Source organism: Mastomys coucha, unplaced genomic scaffold (assembly GCF_008632895.1).
Source record: "Mastomys coucha isolate ucsf_1 unplaced genomic scaffold, UCSF_Mcou_1 pScaffold22, whole genome shotgun sequence".
NCBI classification, from domain to species: domain Eukaryota; kingdom Metazoa; phylum Chordata; class Mammalia; order Rodentia; family Muridae; genus Mastomys; species Mastomys coucha.
Genome location: NW_022196905.1, coordinates 83,703,010 through 83,721,190, shown reverse-complemented (window position 1 = coordinate 83,721,190; position 18,181 = coordinate 83,703,010). Strand labels below are relative to the sequence as shown.

The 18,181-nt window shown below is 43.2% G+C and overlaps 1 protein-coding gene and 1 long non-coding RNA gene across 2 annotated transcripts in view; one reads left to right on the top strand and one right to left on the bottom strand.

Annotated features, from left to right (window-relative positions):
* Nucleotides 1-10,382, top strand: part of LOC116104476 — a 70,702-nt gene extending 60,320 nt beyond the window's left edge. The window contains exons 2-3 of the long non-coding RNA XR_004123923.1: nucleotides 1,174-1,331; nucleotides 10,072-10,382. This is a non-coding gene — a long non-coding RNA (uncharacterized LOC116104476). The remainder of the gene's footprint in view (nucleotides 1-1,173; nucleotides 1,332-10,071) is intronic.
* The window catches only part of Parm1 (prostate androgen-regulated mucin-like protein 1), a 104,995-nt gene extending 87,361 nt beyond the window's left edge, over nucleotides 1-17,634 (bottom strand). The window contains exon 1 of the mRNA XM_031390970.1: nucleotides 17,318-17,634. Within this exon, the coding sequence (XP_031246830.1) occupies nucleotides 17,318-17,360 (43 nt within the window). The 5' untranslated portion in view covers nucleotides 17,361-17,634. The remainder of the gene's footprint in view (nucleotides 1-17,317) is intronic.
* Nucleotides 17,635-18,181: the final 547 nt, after the last annotated feature.

Sequence of the window (18,181 nt, the reverse complement as noted above, 5' to 3'; positions counted from 1 at the left end):
TTCACAGGCACACACACACACCAAACCTTCACAGTGACAAACAGGCCTCCAGTCTCCTCAAATGTAACAGCGTGTGCATTTCCCAGAGAGGCTTCTTATTAGCCCTTGCCTTCCTACCTCTCACCTACAGTACGCAGAAAGAGGCGCTTTCACAAATAGATCCTGTCCCACACAGAAGGCAGGCTCTCCATTTTCACACAGCAGTGAGCTAATTTCATCTCCTGTGGCCCCTTTCTCAGCTAGCCAATATTAAAAGCCTAGGGAAGAAGTAAAAGGGTGCTGAGAATTTCCCATGGGCACCCAAAATAGCACACACACTATTGCTATTGCCTGGTCCAAATCAGAAAGCTCTAGAAGGACCTTCTAGCCTCTCACACGTGGCAGGCTGGCCTGCCAATCAAAGCTGCTGTTGGTTTAGAACAATCTATTCTGTCTGGAGCTGTAATGGGAGGCATTGAGAACTGCTGGATTTCCAGTGAGTCTCATAATTTAGAAATGTATAATATTTCCTTCCTTGTACTTTTTCCTAATTTTTCTTTTGTCCATCACAATGCATAGTGTGCTACTGCTATTTAATGGTCAGGAACTAGGTAGGGTGCCTCCCTGCAATAAAGAAATATTGTTTTTTAATCCCCACTGAATTGAGACAGAGAAACAACCTCAGTCTTTTGCCATCTAAGATGAATAAATTAATGAGCATAGGCCAAGTAAGACTCTGAGCGATTAGAAGCTGGAAGCGGGGAAAAAGCTTCCAAAAGAGCAGAAGCCTTGATTCCAACTTCCAGTTTTCAGACCTGCGAGAGTTTATGGCTGTTGTTTAAAGGCATACAATTTTTGTGGTAAGTTATTACGGAGCCTGAGGAAGCTGAGACAATAAGCTAGTCTATATTTATTCTGAGCTTGGCTGGTTGGCGTGGTGAGGCTCCCAGCGGTTAGCAGGGAGTCATGTTGAGGGACAAGACTGATTTTTGCAACCTCTGTTGCTGGACAATGAAGACACTAGAGGACAGTGTCCCAGGAGGGCCTACTTCTTTCTGAATGTCTCCAGTCTCAGTTGGTGACACCTGGACAGATCTCTGGTGTTCCAAATTCAAAGGAGGAAAGTGTCTCTTTAGTGACATTAAAAACCCAGAAAGGAAAAGCTCCTTCTTTGGTATTTCCCTTATATCACAGATGCTGGAGAGGCCGAGGAGGGAGGGGCCACCGGTGATGATCACTGAAACTGAGGAGCGAGGGGCCACCCGTGACAATAACTGAGGCTTAAGAGCGAGGGGCCACCCGTGAAGATCACCGAGGCTGAGGAGCGAGGGGCCACTCGTGACAATCACTAAGTATGACACTTTCTTTCATCTCCATAAGGACGTTTGCTATCAAAAGTTGGCATCTGCTGACCCTCTACATTCTGGAAGATTTGTTTGATTCCTAGCTTCTGAGGAATAGTTTATTTATACTTATCTTGGGGAGATATACATGATTGTGTATTTTTAAAACAATGTCATCAACTGAATGTTGTCTGTTTGTTGTTTTATTTTGTTTTCAGACTGAGTCTAGTACTCACTGTGCACGCAGCAAAGGAGACTTAATACCTCCCCCTCGTGACTCACCTGCATGCTGGAATTCCAGGCTGGTTTATAGGCTGTTTTTATGGTACATTTCAAAGGTTAAACTGTGGTTTGCAAGAACAATCTTGTGTTTAAACAAGAACACACACCTATACAGAAACACAACTTAAGCCGTTTTTTGCTTTTCCCCAACTAATGTGTTTTTCGGAGGGTTGCCTGGACTGCCTTTTTTCTCTGAAAATTCCCATGAAGGTTCGCACTAGCTCTGCTCATTGAGTCTTTAGAAGGCAGGCCTTGCTGCATTCACATGAATAGACAGAGTGGAATTTTCTTCCATAAGAATGTGCTGATGGCTGGGCAGTGGTGGCGCTTGCCTTTAATCCCAGCACTTGAGAGGCAGAGGCAGGCAAATTTCTGAGTTCGAGGCCAGCCTGGTCTACAGAGTGAGTTCCAGGACAGCCAAGGCTACACAGAGAAACCTTGTCTCTAGAAAAAAGAAAAAAAAAAAAAAGAATGTGCTGGTGGCGTGACTGTGCAAACATAGCAAGCATCTCTGGAAAGCAATTATAATTCCTTTCTAAATCTCACTTGCTCCTGTGTCATCAGGCTGCTGGGCTCTGCCAAGCTTCCTCTCTGTCTTCTGTGTTTTTGCTAGGTCCATCTGGTACCCATCTTTGAGCAACTCTCAGTTCACACACTTGATATTGTATGTCCCGGGCTGTTTACTCTATAAAGGTATTTCTTTTCCAGAAAGTCAGTCTTGTGGTGCTCTGTGGTCATCTACATCCCTGAGTGACAGTGGGCAGTGTCTTCCTGTCGATCTGTGTTAATATGTCACTTAAGTTTTTTGAGACAGGGTTGCTCTGTGTAGCCCTGGCTGTCCTGGAATTCACTCTGTAGACCAGGCTGACCTCAAACTCAGAAATCCACCTTCCTCTGCCTCCCAAGTGCTGGGATTAAAAGCGTGGGCCACTACGGTCCGGCAATATGTCACTTTAATAACTGACTATGAGCCTTTGAGTCTCTGAAGAAGAGAGGGCAAGGTTGGAAGGGCTCTTTTCCGCTGAAGCCAGAGAATTTAATGTATACATGAAAACATGAGTCTTCATTCCACCACCAACTAGCTGTGAGACCTTGGACTCCAAGCTGCAGTTCCTTTAGTTCAATTTGACAAGCATTAAGGATTTGCCCCATGGGTTCATGGGATGGAGGGGCATGAAGTTAAGACATGCCCCTTGTTCTGTAGTGACTCAGATACCCAAACAACTCAGAGAAATGTGAGCTGGCAAGCTGGCAAATTCTGGTCAGTAGAAAGCTGGAGAGAGATGTGCAGTGTGAGGAAGCAGCATTGCTGGAGGGCACAGCAGGTCTTTCCTTCCAGAGACTGCTTCACCAGGGATGATGTATGTGCTCCTTAGCCTTTTAGGACATGACTACCCACACTGCTTGTCCTCTAGAAGGATTCCAGGTCACTTGTTAAAGGGGTGGAGCTTACCTCTGTATCAGTGAGGCCTGGCAAACCTTTTTTCTAAAAGCCCTCTTAAAAATAATTTTAGGTTTTGTTTTTGTTTTTGTTTTTGTTTTTGTCGAGGCAGGGTTTCTCTGTGTAGCCCTGGCTGTCCTGGAACTCACTCTATAGACCTGGCTGGCCTCGAACTCAGAAATCCACTCCCAAATGGGATTAAAGGCGGGCATCACCACTTCCCAGCTTAAAAATGATTTTTTTTTGTTTTTGTTTTGTTTGTTTGTTTTTTTCGAGACAGGGTTTCTCTGTGTAGCCCTGGCTGTCCTGGTAAAAATAATTTTAATTTTTATTAGAAATAGACTTTTTTGTATAAGATATTTAGGTTATTTTCTTCCACACTACCAGTTTCTCTAAGAAATTCGCCATCTTCCCACTCATCCAAATATGTACCTTCCTATCTCTCTCTCTTATTAGAAAACAAACAAGCAACTAAAAAATAAAACAAAACAGAACATACAGACACGGAGATACAGAGATATACACACTTGCATACACAGAAATCCCATAAAAACATAAAAGCTATAACATGTAAGAAAAAACTATAATGTTAAAATAAAATTAAAAAAAAAAGGCCCAAACAAAGCACTGTGAGGCAAAGCATATCTCCAAAAACAACTGAGTTCATTTTGTCTAGGCCACCAATTGCTGGCATGGGGACCGTCAGTGTGGATTATATAACCAGTCAGACGCCTTATTATTTTATTTTATTTTTGCAAGTGATTGTCAATTGGAGATAGGCTCTGGGTTAGAATGGAGATTCTTTCTAAAACCTTTTTCTAAAAAAGAATTTAATCATCTACTAAATTGAAGACTGTAATGAATCCTCTGTAACATTTACTCAATTTTAACAATTACTAACAATCAACAACCACCATTTCTTCATATACTATCACTACCCATTTTCCTAAAGCTATATGATTTTGAAGCAAGTCCTGGGAACAATGGCATTTCTTCTGGAACACTGATTTCCAACAATCATTATCATGGTTAAACTAAACAAGGCCTCAGCCTCACTAAAGAGCAAGTCAGTGTTCTTTTTCACAATTGTGTCCTAATCTTCATCACCTAATTTTAGAGATTCGGTTGGTTCAGAATCTGAGTAAGTTGCACACATGAGATTGGTTGCCCCGTTCTTATGTCTGTGTTCAGTCTACAGATTTCTCCTCCCCCTGCACATCTTCCTCTCAACCTCTTTCTTTTATTCCTAATAATCTACTTATTGAAGAACACAGGATATTGATTTTGCTGACACTTCTGTTTTCTGTTACTTTCTGACTTCAATCCCACAACATCCATTATCACGTTCCCCAGTCATCTGAAGAAGGGATGTAGTAGATCCCTTTAAATGTGGCAGGGCTATACCAAAAGGGATGGTGTGAGACAGACAGTATCTGGTTACAGCACATGGTTTGTATATACTTGGCCCAGGGAGTGGCACTATTAGAAGGTGTGGCCTTGTTGGAGTAGGTGTGGCCTTGTTGGAGTAGACACTTCACTGTGGGTGTGGGCTTTAAGACCCTCATCCTAGATGCCTAGAAGCCAGTATTCTGCTAGCAGCCTTCAGATTAAGATGTAAACCTCTCAACTCTGCCTGCACCATGCCTGCCTGGACTCTGCCATGCTTCTGCCTTGATGATAATGGACTGAACCTCTGAACCTGTAAGCCAGTCCCAATTGAATGTTGTCCTTTATAAGACTTGCATTGGTCACGGTGTCTGTTCACAGCAGTAAAACCCTAACTAAGACACCACACTTCAAGATGTTGGCAGCCACTGATGATCAAAAGCCACTGACTTGCAAGGTTGTGCATTAAGGTAACTGTTTCTATTGTGCCTTCTGGACTTCCTAGCTTCAATACTTCTACAAAAACAGCTGACATGTCACCACCAAATGGTCATTCACACAACTGTGCACTCACAAAATAGAGGCAGAGTGAGATCCAGAAACCAATTAGTGAACAGTATTTGATTGTCTGTAGTTATGTGATATTCTTTCAAAGTAATTTGTTGGTTTATTAACATCCTCTAGTAAAGATCAATATCATCTGTATTATTTCATTTTCCAGTTTCAAGACCACTTTGTACTCATGAGCAAACACATTTAAGAAGTTTCAGTCTAAACTGGGCAGTGGTGGTGCATGCCTTTAATCCCAGCACTTGGGAGGCAGAGGCAGGTAGATTTCCAAGTTTGAGGCCAACTTGGTCTACAGAGTGAGTTCCAGGACAGCCAGGGCTACACAGAGAAACCCTGTCTTGAAAAACCAAACCAAACCAAAACAAAACAAAAGAAGTTTCAGTCTATTCCAATAATTATTCTTATTGATGATCAAATTGCACCATATTTGGTCAGTAAGTTTCATGAAGCATCTTTGAGTCCTTGTGATAAGTCATAAGAAGGTCTTTTCTTCCTGGTCTAACAAAATACTGCAGACATCTAATCAGACATGGTAGAATTAGTTACCTCCACAAGGAGCTATCATTCTGTTAGGGAAAATGGTACTTAGACTCCACCATATAAACACCTGTGAGAATCCTAAGCAAACTTGAGTCCATTCCCTTTCTCAGTAGGGGAATAGTCAACCCTGCCTGGCCTAAATAGGTCTCCAAAAACTAATGATCCTGTGTGAGTACAGAGACCTTAAGAAGAGATGATGCAAGGCAGGTTTACAACCAAGTCTGTAACTGTGAGGATCAAAGTTGGGAACACAAAATGCCTTAGCAGCTTTATTGGCAGTTCAAGATAGTAAGAGTAGAGATGGGTAAAAGTGAACATTGTAGGTTCAAACCCTAGCTCTGTTGCTTATCAACTGCATGTGAATAGCTTATTACTTAAGTTTTGAGGCTTTGTAACCTCAACAGAAAAATGGGTACAGTACTGTACCCTTTATAAGGCTATTGGAGGATCAGATGATGCTGTAAAGGAAACAAACACAGAGTGATATGTGGTACCTAGTAAAGCTAAAAATGTAACAAGCTGGTCCCAATCGATGTGCACAGTTTTGTCAAAACTGAAGGAGTTGGCTGGAATCAGGCCTCAGCTTCCTCTTGTCCTATCTGCCTCTCCAGCAGTGTCTCCAGCACACCTGCATTATTCTCTAAAAATGCTGCAGAGGATTAGTAATGGCTCCTTCAGCATCTTCCTAAACCACATTTTATTGATTGTTTTATTGAAAAGATGACATCATATATTTAATGTTGCCAAAGGAAATAAATAAATAATATGTTCTTCTGAAGTGTATTTTTCTTATTTGATATCTAAGTCAATAGCTTTCACTTTGAGAAACTTAGGATGTTTTTTAAGAAGAAGATCCCATAGTAACAAATGCTGAAGAGATTTTAGTTTTTAGAAGAAGAGAGCTCTAACATCATACCTTAAGTGCTGATCTGATAGCTCAGAGCCCCTTAATGATCCAAGATGGTGGTCCTCAGTAATGCCTTATATATCATGTGAGCTTTAGAAAACGTAGCATTATTATGTTGTCATTCTTTTCCATAGCCTTCTCTGCCCATGATGTCAGTGCTGCCCTGCAAACCTTTCTGAGGTGACTTGCTTCTCTATGGTGTTATTTTTAAGGCTCCGTCAGAATGACTTTTTTTTTTTCTTTTGAGACAGGGTTTCTCTGTGTAGTCTTGGCTGTCCTGGAACTCACTCTGTAGACCAGGATGACTTTTAAGTCACTATGTTGAGAATTCCAATAGCCATCTTGCGTTTACTATAGCCACATACACTGTTGCAAAAGATAGACTTGAAATATTTATAATGTTATTGAAAAATTCAGAGAAGGTGGGGGAATGGAGAGAGAGAGAGACTCACTGTATCCTTTCAACCCCTTTTAATGCAGGCACGCACTTATTCTACACTTTTCTTTTTCCATATATTGGCAACTATAAACTGTACCTATATCTACATAGTAGCATAGCACCACTGCTCTTTAAAGCAATCACTAATGCTGCTCGGGATGAATATTGACAGCAGCCTAGCTTCTCTGAGCTTCTCTGCTCTCTCTGCTTTACTCTGTCTGTAGCCACAGTTTATTTTGAGATTTGGGATCCTACAACCATCTCTCATTGCTGTGTGCTCTTTTTCCATCCAGGAAGATATTAGGCCCTGCTTCTTACCTTGCTCACTTCATCTGCTTCTCACATTATTGCTCTTGGAGCAGAAGGGGGTGGGAGATGGGAGGGGAAGGCAGCAGATCACTTGTATTGCAATGGCACAGTCTTAACCCTTCACACATTCCCTACAAGCCCTGCAGTGCAAGCCCAGGGCCATGTGAGTCTGATACATTTCTGTTCTCAGTCAAGGCTGCTGAACTTGGATGGTGGTGAGTTTGCCCTTCTCAAGAATGGACAAATGGAGCTCATGAAGTAAACACACCATATGTTTTAAATAAAGCATCATTATTCCCTCACAAGTCACTTCTCCACGTTGGTATCATCAAGATCAGTAAGATTCTGCATTTATAAAGATCATGCTCTTTCTGTTAGCTCCTACATAAATAGTTATTCCTATTTTGAATAAGCAAGAAAACATAGACTATTTTTTGGTATGCTAAAGGTGAAGCATGTGACATGCTGGGTAACTTTAACACCAAAGCTCTCAAGAGCTGTTCTCCACCTGTAAGATAAATATCAAGTACCCTTCCATTCATCCTCTTTGTTCTAGGACACAGGTTTGATTGTAGCTTTGGAACTTCGGTATCAATTTTAACCACTGCTTGGACTAAAATGTTAAGCTCATATTTCAGACTCATTAAGAAAGATATAATGCAGAGGCTCTAAGGCCAAGAAAGTCCCCATTATATCCTTGAGCATATTAATGACTGACTTACACTTTCAACACCCCGGGTCAGAATTTACTTACTTTTTTCAGGCTTTCCTGCGATACTGCCAGTTGTATTTCCTTTAGGCTCAAATCATTTTTCATCACCAAGCTAATTTTAGTTATTGAGAAATTCTCAAATATGGTTCAAATAGTGTCATTCTGCTGTAGCCTTGGCCTCATCCATTCTAGCTGAGTTCCAAGGGGACATTAAAAAAAATTGGCCAGAGAGTTAAGAAGTTTCAACTAGTCTGAACTGATATCCATAGTGCAGGAAAAGGCTACAATTTAGAAAAGAAGAATTTCAGAATTCCATATGTGTATAGCTGTAAAATAGCAGATTTAAAAACTTAGCTAGCTTTTGTTTATGTTTCTATTCTGTAAAGTGAGGACCAAGCACCTGACTACTGTTTTTATAAAACACTATGTGCAAGCACTACTAGGCATAAATACCCTATAGTCAGCAAATTTTCCATGTCTCATTTTTAGATGAGCTATGAAAAATTTTGGATAAAGTGTTTTGCCAGTCTTGCAAGTATATTTTGAGCACCTACTACGTACCATAAAATATTCTTTCTCTGAGGACAAAAATCCCTGTCTGCTTAAAGCTCTGTTGTAGTGTAAGGTAGCAGTGAGGGATAGAGAGAGACAGGAAGTGAAGGAGGCATGGACCAGAGTTAGATAAGTACATAAGGAACACAGACTTGGCAGGGAGATTCTACTGTGATTTCAACACATTGGGCAGGGTAGGGTCTTTTGGGAAGGTGTCATTTGGGTTCTGCAATGTACCTCAATGGTTCACTTATTAAAGTTTTGATTCCCAGTTCCTTGTTGGTGAATGTTGGTGGAACTTGTAAGAAATGGTCTAGTGAAAGCTCTTAGCCCACTGGAGGAGTGTCCTCCGAGGGCACTGTGGTAAAATGTTTCCTTCCTTTCATTCTCCTATGCTCAGTCAGAGGGTAAGCAGTTTTCTGCCACCCCAGGCTTCTACCATAAAGTAATGTTTTAACACACTCAGCTATTGTTTGGGAACTGAAACTTGCCAATCCAAGTCAAAAGGAATCAATCCCCCTTTCTCCTGGTTATCTTGAGTATTTGGTGTAGTTCCAGAAGGGTGACAAACAAAGGCAGTCTAGAGGAAGTTAGGGAATTCTCTGTGAAAACCAGAAGAAAGTCTATTCCAGATAGAGGAGTCAATCACATCATGCTGTAAGAAAGATGGCAGGGGTGGAGTTGGTGTGGGAGTAGGGGTGGAGTGAGGGTGTGTTTCTGGGGCAAAGTGAGCAATTGTATGCCAGGTTCAAAAGCAAACAGACCAGTTGTTAATTGTCTCTTTATAGATTTGACTTTTGGTCAAGTGCAGCAGGAGGCCTTTAGAGGACTTAGTCTGGAGCAGTGACACCCAACCCCCAGGCATTTCCAATAGACCCTACACATTCCTATGCAAAGCAGATCTCAGGAAGAAAAGTCTGAGAAGTGATGGATCTGGGAAGCCATTATGGTACTCCAAGAGAAAAGATGGTGGTGGCTCTGCTGAGGACCGGAGCAATGGGAGCACTTGACTGAATTGCCTTAAAGCACTGAATGGAGGATGCTGAGAGGAAGAGGGCCTACGAGCTCTAAACTTACATTATCCACTTTCATTCAAACATCTGATAATCTTCTTGCTTCCCTTTAACTCTGGGCCCTTTGCTTTGCCCAAGTCATCTAGGGAAAGTTTGACTAGCTCAAGCCATCTTCTTAAGCTGTTTCAACTTGTAATTATAACATCATACTTCCTTCCCAGGCATTTTCTAGAATATAAATGATGAAAGATCGTTTGTTCTTGAAGGTTGACCTTCTGTCCCTGTTAGATATAATTGATCAGTGCTTCAAAGAAGGAGAATTTTGTGGCTTTTGATGTCACCTCCATCAACATTGCAATTTTTAAGGCAAAATGCCCAGGACTTCTTGTCACAAAGCATGCTTTGTTGCTCCTTTTTATGTGCACGTTGACATGCGAACACCCATGACAGACATGCAGCCAATCCACCCCAACCTTGCCTTCTTACCAGGCCAAGAAAGAGGTCCTCAGTTTCCCAGACTTTGTAGAGATTCTCACACAAGCAAGTGGCAGAAAGTTCCCCCTCTTACTCTCTATCGTATCCCCTCTCTCTATTACAGGCCTGTGTGTCTGCACCTGGTTACCAAGAATTTGAGCACTTCCATGGCAAAGACTTTACCTACAGACCCATCTCCTCAGTCCTCTGGTACTCACAATGGTGAAGCCATCATGATGGACTAGTGACTTATGAAAGAGTCCCGGGGAGCTGCCTGAGTCCTCAACTGTGCAGGTACACAAGAGAAGGCACCATGTACTAATGAGAAAGTACACTCTTACAACCCAGAACCACTAGCACCTTGATCATGAACTCAACATGGAATTCCTCTGGAATTTCTGACAAATAAATAATTGTTGTTCATAAGTTACCCAATTTGTGGACCAGGCTGTTATAACAGAATGAGTGGATTACGATCTCTGAAGTTTTTCTAATCATCTCCTAAGAGGCTAATGCCATCAGTAGTTTTCCATCACAGATGCAATGATGGGTAAACAAACTCAGTGATGAGGTTATGCTTTGGAATTATACAAAGTAGGGAAGAATATCACAAATGTAAAACATAACACATTTTATTAATTATATATTAGCAAATACAATGTGATCTACCAATGGTAGCCCCAACTTTCCAACCACGAACAGAAAAAACATTCCCTCTCTACCTAATTCCCTTCATGTTCAGCACCCTTATTGAACATTATGTCTTCATTTTCCTGCTTATGAAAAAGAAAATCAGAATTTGGAGTGTAAGTAGAGGTTGTATTCCATTACTTACTATTCATATCAAATAGACATGTTTTCTAAATATCATACCCGGTAATTTTCCACAATTTCCCTTACTTAACAGTGAGCTATTCATAGATATTTTTTCCTTGAGAATAAAGACTGCAAATTTCTTCCAAAATTAAACAGATTGAAAGTTTTTTTTTTAAATATCTACCTTAAAATTCTGCCTAATGTGTTGCCTCAGGGCCTATATAGCCACAGCTTTTTAAATGATACCAATAAATTTATCCAGCAGGAATTATATAAAACTTATGTAATTAATATTTGTAAGGTGCCTTAAGATCTTGGCAAGAAAATAGGTGCTGAAATCCAAAGCTATTCTATAACTTTCTCTTTAAGTCAGCTGCCAGCTATATTCCAGACAGCTTCTAAATCCAGCTATAAGCAAAAATATTGTTATATTAGAAATATACTATTTCTTTTAAAAAGGAAGGGTCGGAAAGGTCCATAATGATGGATCAAAGAAACCACGGAAATGCCATCAGTTGGTCAGAAGCACATACACAGTTAATGGGCGTAGACACAGAATCACAGTATCTCACTAGAGTGCATACTACCCCATATCCTAATAGATGCAGTTGTTAACCAAGAAAGCTGCCGTTAAATCTCCATGTTTCCCTCAGAAACAGACTTTTTATGGAAATGGTACAGGTCAATTAAGGCCCCATGAAACAAGGGTCAAACTGAAGGTCATCCTACAACAGGCCCATTCCATAGGTGGTCTGAAGATGAAAGGCCTAAACCGAGTTGCCAAAAAATTACAGTACTCCCTGGTGAGCTCGAACATTACACAGGCTATATTTAGAGTCACTATTTATTTGAAATTCAAATATAACTGGACAGCCTCAGTTTTTATTTACTAAATGTGGCAATATGGGGCCAAGGAAAGACCAAGCTAGAGCACTTTCCACCTCGTGAAAGCATCTATGGACAGAATCCTACGCTTCTCCACTTCAGCTAATGGGTCTTACTCCTTAGAAAAATGACAAAGCTTTCAAGGTCTGTAAACAACGTTAAAAACATAGAAATGAAAGAAATGGGCTGTGCCGGAGTAAAAGATTATTATGAATATTTAAAGGTACACACACCAGGAAAGTGTTACATCGGTTCCTGTCATTTAAATAATTTAAGATGTAATAAACTGCATACACCTGAGTCTGGCTTCATAGTCACGCTGCTTGCACATTAACTGGCTGATAACCTGTTAACCCCAGATTTCCAAAGAGAAGGCTACTACAGGCTGTAGCAGACCCGAGGCGTCTGCTTCTTAGAGCTGCCATGTCTTCTGCAAGGAACATGAACTTTTTCACTTGGTGTCTCATGAGCAAGGCAAATAGTTGGCTCCTAAATTCTGACTTAGAGACAGTTCCTTTAAAAAGAAGATACATAGTTCTAATGGCTCTCATAAGAATTTTTTCTTTGCCATGGGTTTCACTGAGAGGAAAACATGGTTTTGAAAATGCCACTCTTATATTTTTGTAGGTGGCTGTGCCCCCTCCCCCACTCCTGAGTGAAAATGACCATTTTAGAAAGTTGTCTTAGACTGTATGAATACTTGATCAGTATTTTCTTCATAAAAACACAAGTACAATTAGACCAGGCCCAGGTCCGAGGTCCAATTAGAGATCTGGCCATTATTGAGGACTCTGGGTTCTGGAGAAAGTCACCCGGAGTCATCAGATAAAATGACCCATTTAATGGGAATTATCCCCAAATGTGTTGCTTTGGGGAATCTGACCTTTCAGATTTAGCTGACTGGGGCTTTCGAAATACACCATTTGCAAAAGTCCTTGTTGAGGACCTTACTTTACTTTAATTGTAACTGAACTCCCCCCCCAGCACCCCCCCTTCCCTTGGTATGTCTGAACTGAGGCATTCCTAACCTTTTAAATTAGGCATTTAGTGGCTCAGCTGACTGTCTTCCCAATCTGTATCCTGAGTTTGCTGGAACATTCAGCTTTAGCATATTAGTCTCAGTCTGTGATCTACACATTTCTAGTGCAAACATATCAGCCCTGCCTTCGGAGGGGTGACCTGTATGTATATTCAGTGCTGAATATGGTTGTCCTTATTAAGTGTAACAGAAACGAGGACTAACATTACCAAGCATTTCCATGTCTCCAGCGCTGGATACTTGTAGGTATGCTCAGGCAGCTAACATTTGCCCCCACCTTGTGAGGGGGGATCCCCTCCCCTAATTTTAAATATGAGAGAATAAAAGGTGGTTAAGGACTTGCCCTGAACTAAGGTAGGTTCTGTAAATAGTCAGGCTGCAGAATCTACCTGCTTCCCACAAAGTCTTTGCGCCAGAGGATAGCAGAAAGAGCTTGTGATGTTTAGGTCTCTTCATGAACAGGAAGGTGCCATGCCTTTCACTGTGACCAGATTTCAGGTGAAAGGAAGGAAAGCAACTCTCCCTTGTTATTTCAATAAGCCTTCCTGGCAAAGGAGGCTGTTTGTCAATAGATTTCTAATACAGCTGCTGTGTTACATGAGGACCTGTGTGGGCAAAGAGCAGTAGTATCTGACATTAGTCATACAGAGAAGAGAGCTGATGGATCCACAACACACACACAGAGAGAAAGACAGACAGACAGACAGACAGACAGACAGAGACAGAAGAGAGACACACAGAGAAACAGAGACAAAGAGAGGCTGAGAGACAGAGAGAGACAGACTTGTGTAGGCAAAGACAGTATCTGACATTAGTCATACAGAGAAGAGAGCTGACGGATCCACAACACACACACACACACACACACACACACAGAGAGAGAGAGAGAGAGAGAGAGAGAGAGAGAGAGAGAGAGAGAAAGAAAGACAGAGAAAGACAGAGACAGAGAGACAGAGAAACACACAGAGAAACAGAGACAAAGAGAGGCTGAGAGACAGAGAGAGATAGACTTGTGTAGGCAAAGACAGTATCTGACATTAGTCATACACAGAAGAGAGCTGATGGATCCACAACACAGAGAGAGAGAGAGAGAGAGAGAGAGAGAGAGAGAGAGAGAGAGAGAGAGAGAGAGGGAGAAAGAGAGAGAAAGAGAGACAGAGAGACAGAGAGACACACAGAGAGAAACAGAGACAAAGAGAGACTGAGAGAGACTGAGAGAGAGACAAAGAGAGAGAGACAGACTTGTGTGGGCAAAGAGCAGTATCTGACATTAGTCATACAGAGAAGAGAGCTGATGGATCCACAACACACACACACACACACACACACACACACACAAACAGAGAGAGAGAGACAGACAGACAGACAGGCAGAGACAGACAGAGACAGAGACAGAAGAGGGACACACAGAGAGAAACAGAGACAAAGAGAGACTGAGAAACAAAGAGAGAGAGAGACTTGTGTAGGCAAAGAGCAGTATCTAACATTAGTCATACAGAGAAGAGAGCTGATGGATCCACAACACACACACACACACACACACACACACACACACACAGAGAGAGAGAGAGAGAGAGAGGGAGAGAGAGAGAGAGAGACAGAGAGACAGAGACAGAGACAGAGACACAGAGAGAGACACACAGAGAGAAACAGAGACAAAGAGAGACTGAGAGAGAGACAAAGAGAGAGAGACAGAGAGACAGAGAGAGAGAGGAAGAGAGAGAGAGAGAGACAGAGAGAGACAGAGACAGAGAGACAGAGAGACAGAGAGACAGGGAGAGAGGGAGAGAGGAGACTCTAACTCCAGCTCTCTTGGTCTTACTTATCAGAGGACCAATGAGTGTTTCAGGGTGTCTGAGAATGGGGTGTACTGTTATTTTCCTGATCCAGGGCTGGGCTAAGCAGTGCAGATCCAGAGCAGGAGAAATCAGATCACTGGCTTCTTATACATGTGGACTGTTTGTTCTTACATAATGAATTTCTTTTGTTTTCTTAAGTGTGTAAAAAAATCATTTGAATGTATCTATATATCTCACATATTTAAGCCTTTTTTTTTTTTTTTGTGGATGGGGCCACCCAGCTCCAAGGGGCAGCCATGACAGTAGAGTGAGCAAAAGCAAATGCAGGGGAGCTTTTAGGACAGAGAACTAGTCCCTTGGCTGCCTCTGTCCTTCCTCCCTGCATAGTTCTTTGGGCAAACCTTGGAGACTCAGGATTGGACTTTAATTTGTATGTGGTACTCCTGTATATCTCAACTAAGGTAATTCAGGGGACAAATATCCAGCTGTCTCCTGTCAAGGCTGCCGATAATGCACACATATCTTTAAATGCCCATTGTATGCACTGGATGACACGATGCATACAACAAGGATTTGTTAAGCTAAAAATTAAAGCCTGGCTATAATACTGTCTCTGGCCCAATCTATGATCAGTTTAAAGGGTTTGCTCAACTTTTTCTGAATCCTCTAACGATGGTGAGAAAACAAAATTCGGGGCTGAAGGGGAGAGGGGGAGCGCCTCTGATGAATAACTTGCCATGAAAGCTCTACTACAAGCTGCCAGAACGTGCCTGACATTATCCAGAACCTTCTAGAAAAAAATATATCAATCTGAAAATCCTTTGCTTTGGAATGCAGAGACTCTCATGAGGTATTTATGATAATTTTTACATTATTTTCCAGCCTATTTATGGTAAGCAGTTTTATTAACAAACTGTCCACGGAAAGATTAATTCAAATTCACAAACTCCAGAGAACGCTGCCCACAGCCTCTTGTCTCTCTGTATGGGATAGCAATGTGTATAAATAAGGGAAGAGAGGCAGTAAGTCTTCCTCAGCCACAGGAGCCTGTGACCCTGATGGCTCTGATCCCACTTAGAAGCCTGGAGGGCACAGAGCTGGGGCTGCTCAACCAGTCTCTGAAACAGCAGCCACCTGGCTCTGGGGGAGGGGATTGGGCAATACTTGTCTCTTAGCAGAAAGCAGCTGAACAGTAAGACTAGAAAATCAACCAATCAAGCATGCATCAATCAATCAGTAAATCATCTTATTCGGGATTCTTGTCAGGATCAATCCGTTTTTGCTTTTGCTTTGCCAACTGCCAGAGATGTTCAAAAATATTAAGCAAATTATAAATAAATAAATAAATAAATAAATAGAGAAAGGGATAAGGGGACAAAATCAATTTAGCAAACCAAATCTATCCATTAGCCAACTGCAGGATTTCTAGGCTTCCTGAATGGGTTCCCTTTCTCGTCCCTTTGTAAACATCTCTCCTTTGGGGACCAGGGAACTACCTTTGGAGGCAATCCAGCTGGGAAGTCTATTACACTTTCATATCTAACGGCTCCTCTCCCAAGAGGGCTGCGCCACGGAAACCGAATGTTCCAGAAAGATCCGCAGGCAGGTCTCCAGACCTTGCAGATCTCGGAGCAGAAAGGCCCTCCCGGACATTAGCATGTAGAGAAAACACCACGCTATTGGTTCAAGCTGGGAAACTTTCCCTTAAACTCTATTATCCTCTGAGAGCCACAGGGAAGCTTCTAGCTTCTTTTCAAGGAGTTGTGACTTTTCTCGGGTGGGGGTGGGGGAGGCACAATTTACAGGAACCCAGGCAATTCAAGAGGGCAAACACATAGATTAAAGCTCGAATCTCTAATCGGCTTGTCCTAGGAGGCATCGGGTAGTTCTTGGATAAACAGACCAGACTGCTCTCTTGAGTTACTCTCCCCCGCCCACCCTCCTGACCCCGTGTCTTGTCCGGTATCCATAGTTCTTTATTGGGTTACGCTTTTCCTGGTCAAAAACCTTGGTACCCAACTCCAGATGGTGGTGCCTGGTTTCATCTTTGCGGTCCGCGGGTTGGCTTGGGTTGACTGCCCAACGTCGCTGCTGCTAGTAGTCCCTAGACCCTCAAGAGCTGGAGTGTGATAGACCGGGATGGAGCAGAAGGGGGTGTGTATCCTTCTTTTACCCAAGTTACTAATTTCATACAGAGGGCCACAGTTTCGGAAGGCTCTTGGCCACCAGTAGACCTGCAATCTTCCAACAATGATCGTAAGCTTGACCCTAAGCTGGGCCGCTGCCCCTGAGACTATTTGTGCCGCATCATCCCTAAGCCTAAGTAAAAAGGACGCCCGGAGTTCCAGAGACAGTTCTAAGTCCTGGAGCGCTAACCAGCCGGGTTGAGCGCACTCGATGCTGAAGCCCTCCTAGCAGCAGCTTTAGCGGGCCCCTGCCCGACCTCTGTATCCCACATCAGGACAAACCCATGGCAAGAAGTGATGTCTGGGGCTGTGGCAGGTGCGCTCGGAGACCCCAGCAAACAAGAGAAACCGCAGAGACCTGTCGTCTCCGTGCGGGGTTCAGTGTTCCAAGGCGCCAGCTAGCTGGCCACCTGTTTTCACAGAGAATCAATTTGTGGGGTGCCCAGGCTGCCACAGCAAAGACCCAGTCGTCCCTCCCCTCCACGACCGCCAAAACCGTGCATCTCAAATCTAAGTGTTCACATCCCTGCAGACCCACCACCCTTCAGTGGTGACTTACTTCCTGGTGTCGCCCCTCTTCCCATCAGCCGGAGCCTGGTGCTGCCTCCCCCCATGCCCCGCTCTTCCGAGGACCACGCCAAGTACCTGCGGTGAAGATGCAGAGGGCGATGAGCGCCTTGCAGACCATGTTACTCCGGTGCTCGGTACCGAGCTGGATCCGAGTAGAGAAGAGTTTCCTGGGACTGCCCAAGTGCTTCGGGGCACCGGCAGCTCCTCTTCCTCCGGGTGGGCTACGGGAGGAGCGGGGATGCCCGGCGCGATCAGTCCAGGCAGCTTCAGTGTCTGGCGGCGCAAGGCGAAGTGGAGGTGGCGCGGAGAGTCAGCTGTGTGCCCTGCGGCGCCAGGCGCACTTCTGCTCCATCCCAGCTGCCGGAGCCCTGGGCCCGCCTGCGCCTTCGCCAAACCCCTCCCACCCGGCCCTCCTGCGAGGACAGGGCCACCCCCTGGCCTTCTCTCTCCCGGTGCACAGGCCCCAGGAGTCCCGGCCCAGAGCGGCCTCTGCTGGACAGTAGGCGCTAGGCTTCAGCTTTTAGTGGATTCAGCCTCAGCCCAGGGAGCTTTGCATTGTTCTGGAAACCAAGGCAAAGCAAAGTGTGAAAGAGTCTCTGCCCTCAGGAATCCATCTCAGTTTCACATTACCCTTAGAGAGGTGACCTAGAGGTCACCTCAGAGAATCAACATGTTTCTTTCCAACTCTGTGTACCTTAAACTCTCACCGCACTTCCTGGTGGCTAGTCAACTTCACAGCCAGAAGAAATATCATTATCAGGTGATATGATCACCAGATAACTGAACCAGCTGTCTGACTAGTTACTATGCTAAAGTTCCTTCTGTTAGCCCAGAGACATAAACCTTATTTCACAGGTAAGAAATCAAAGGCATCAGAAATTAAGCAATGTGCTATTTTCTTTTTTTCTTTTTTTTTAACTTTTTTTTTTTTTTGGTTTT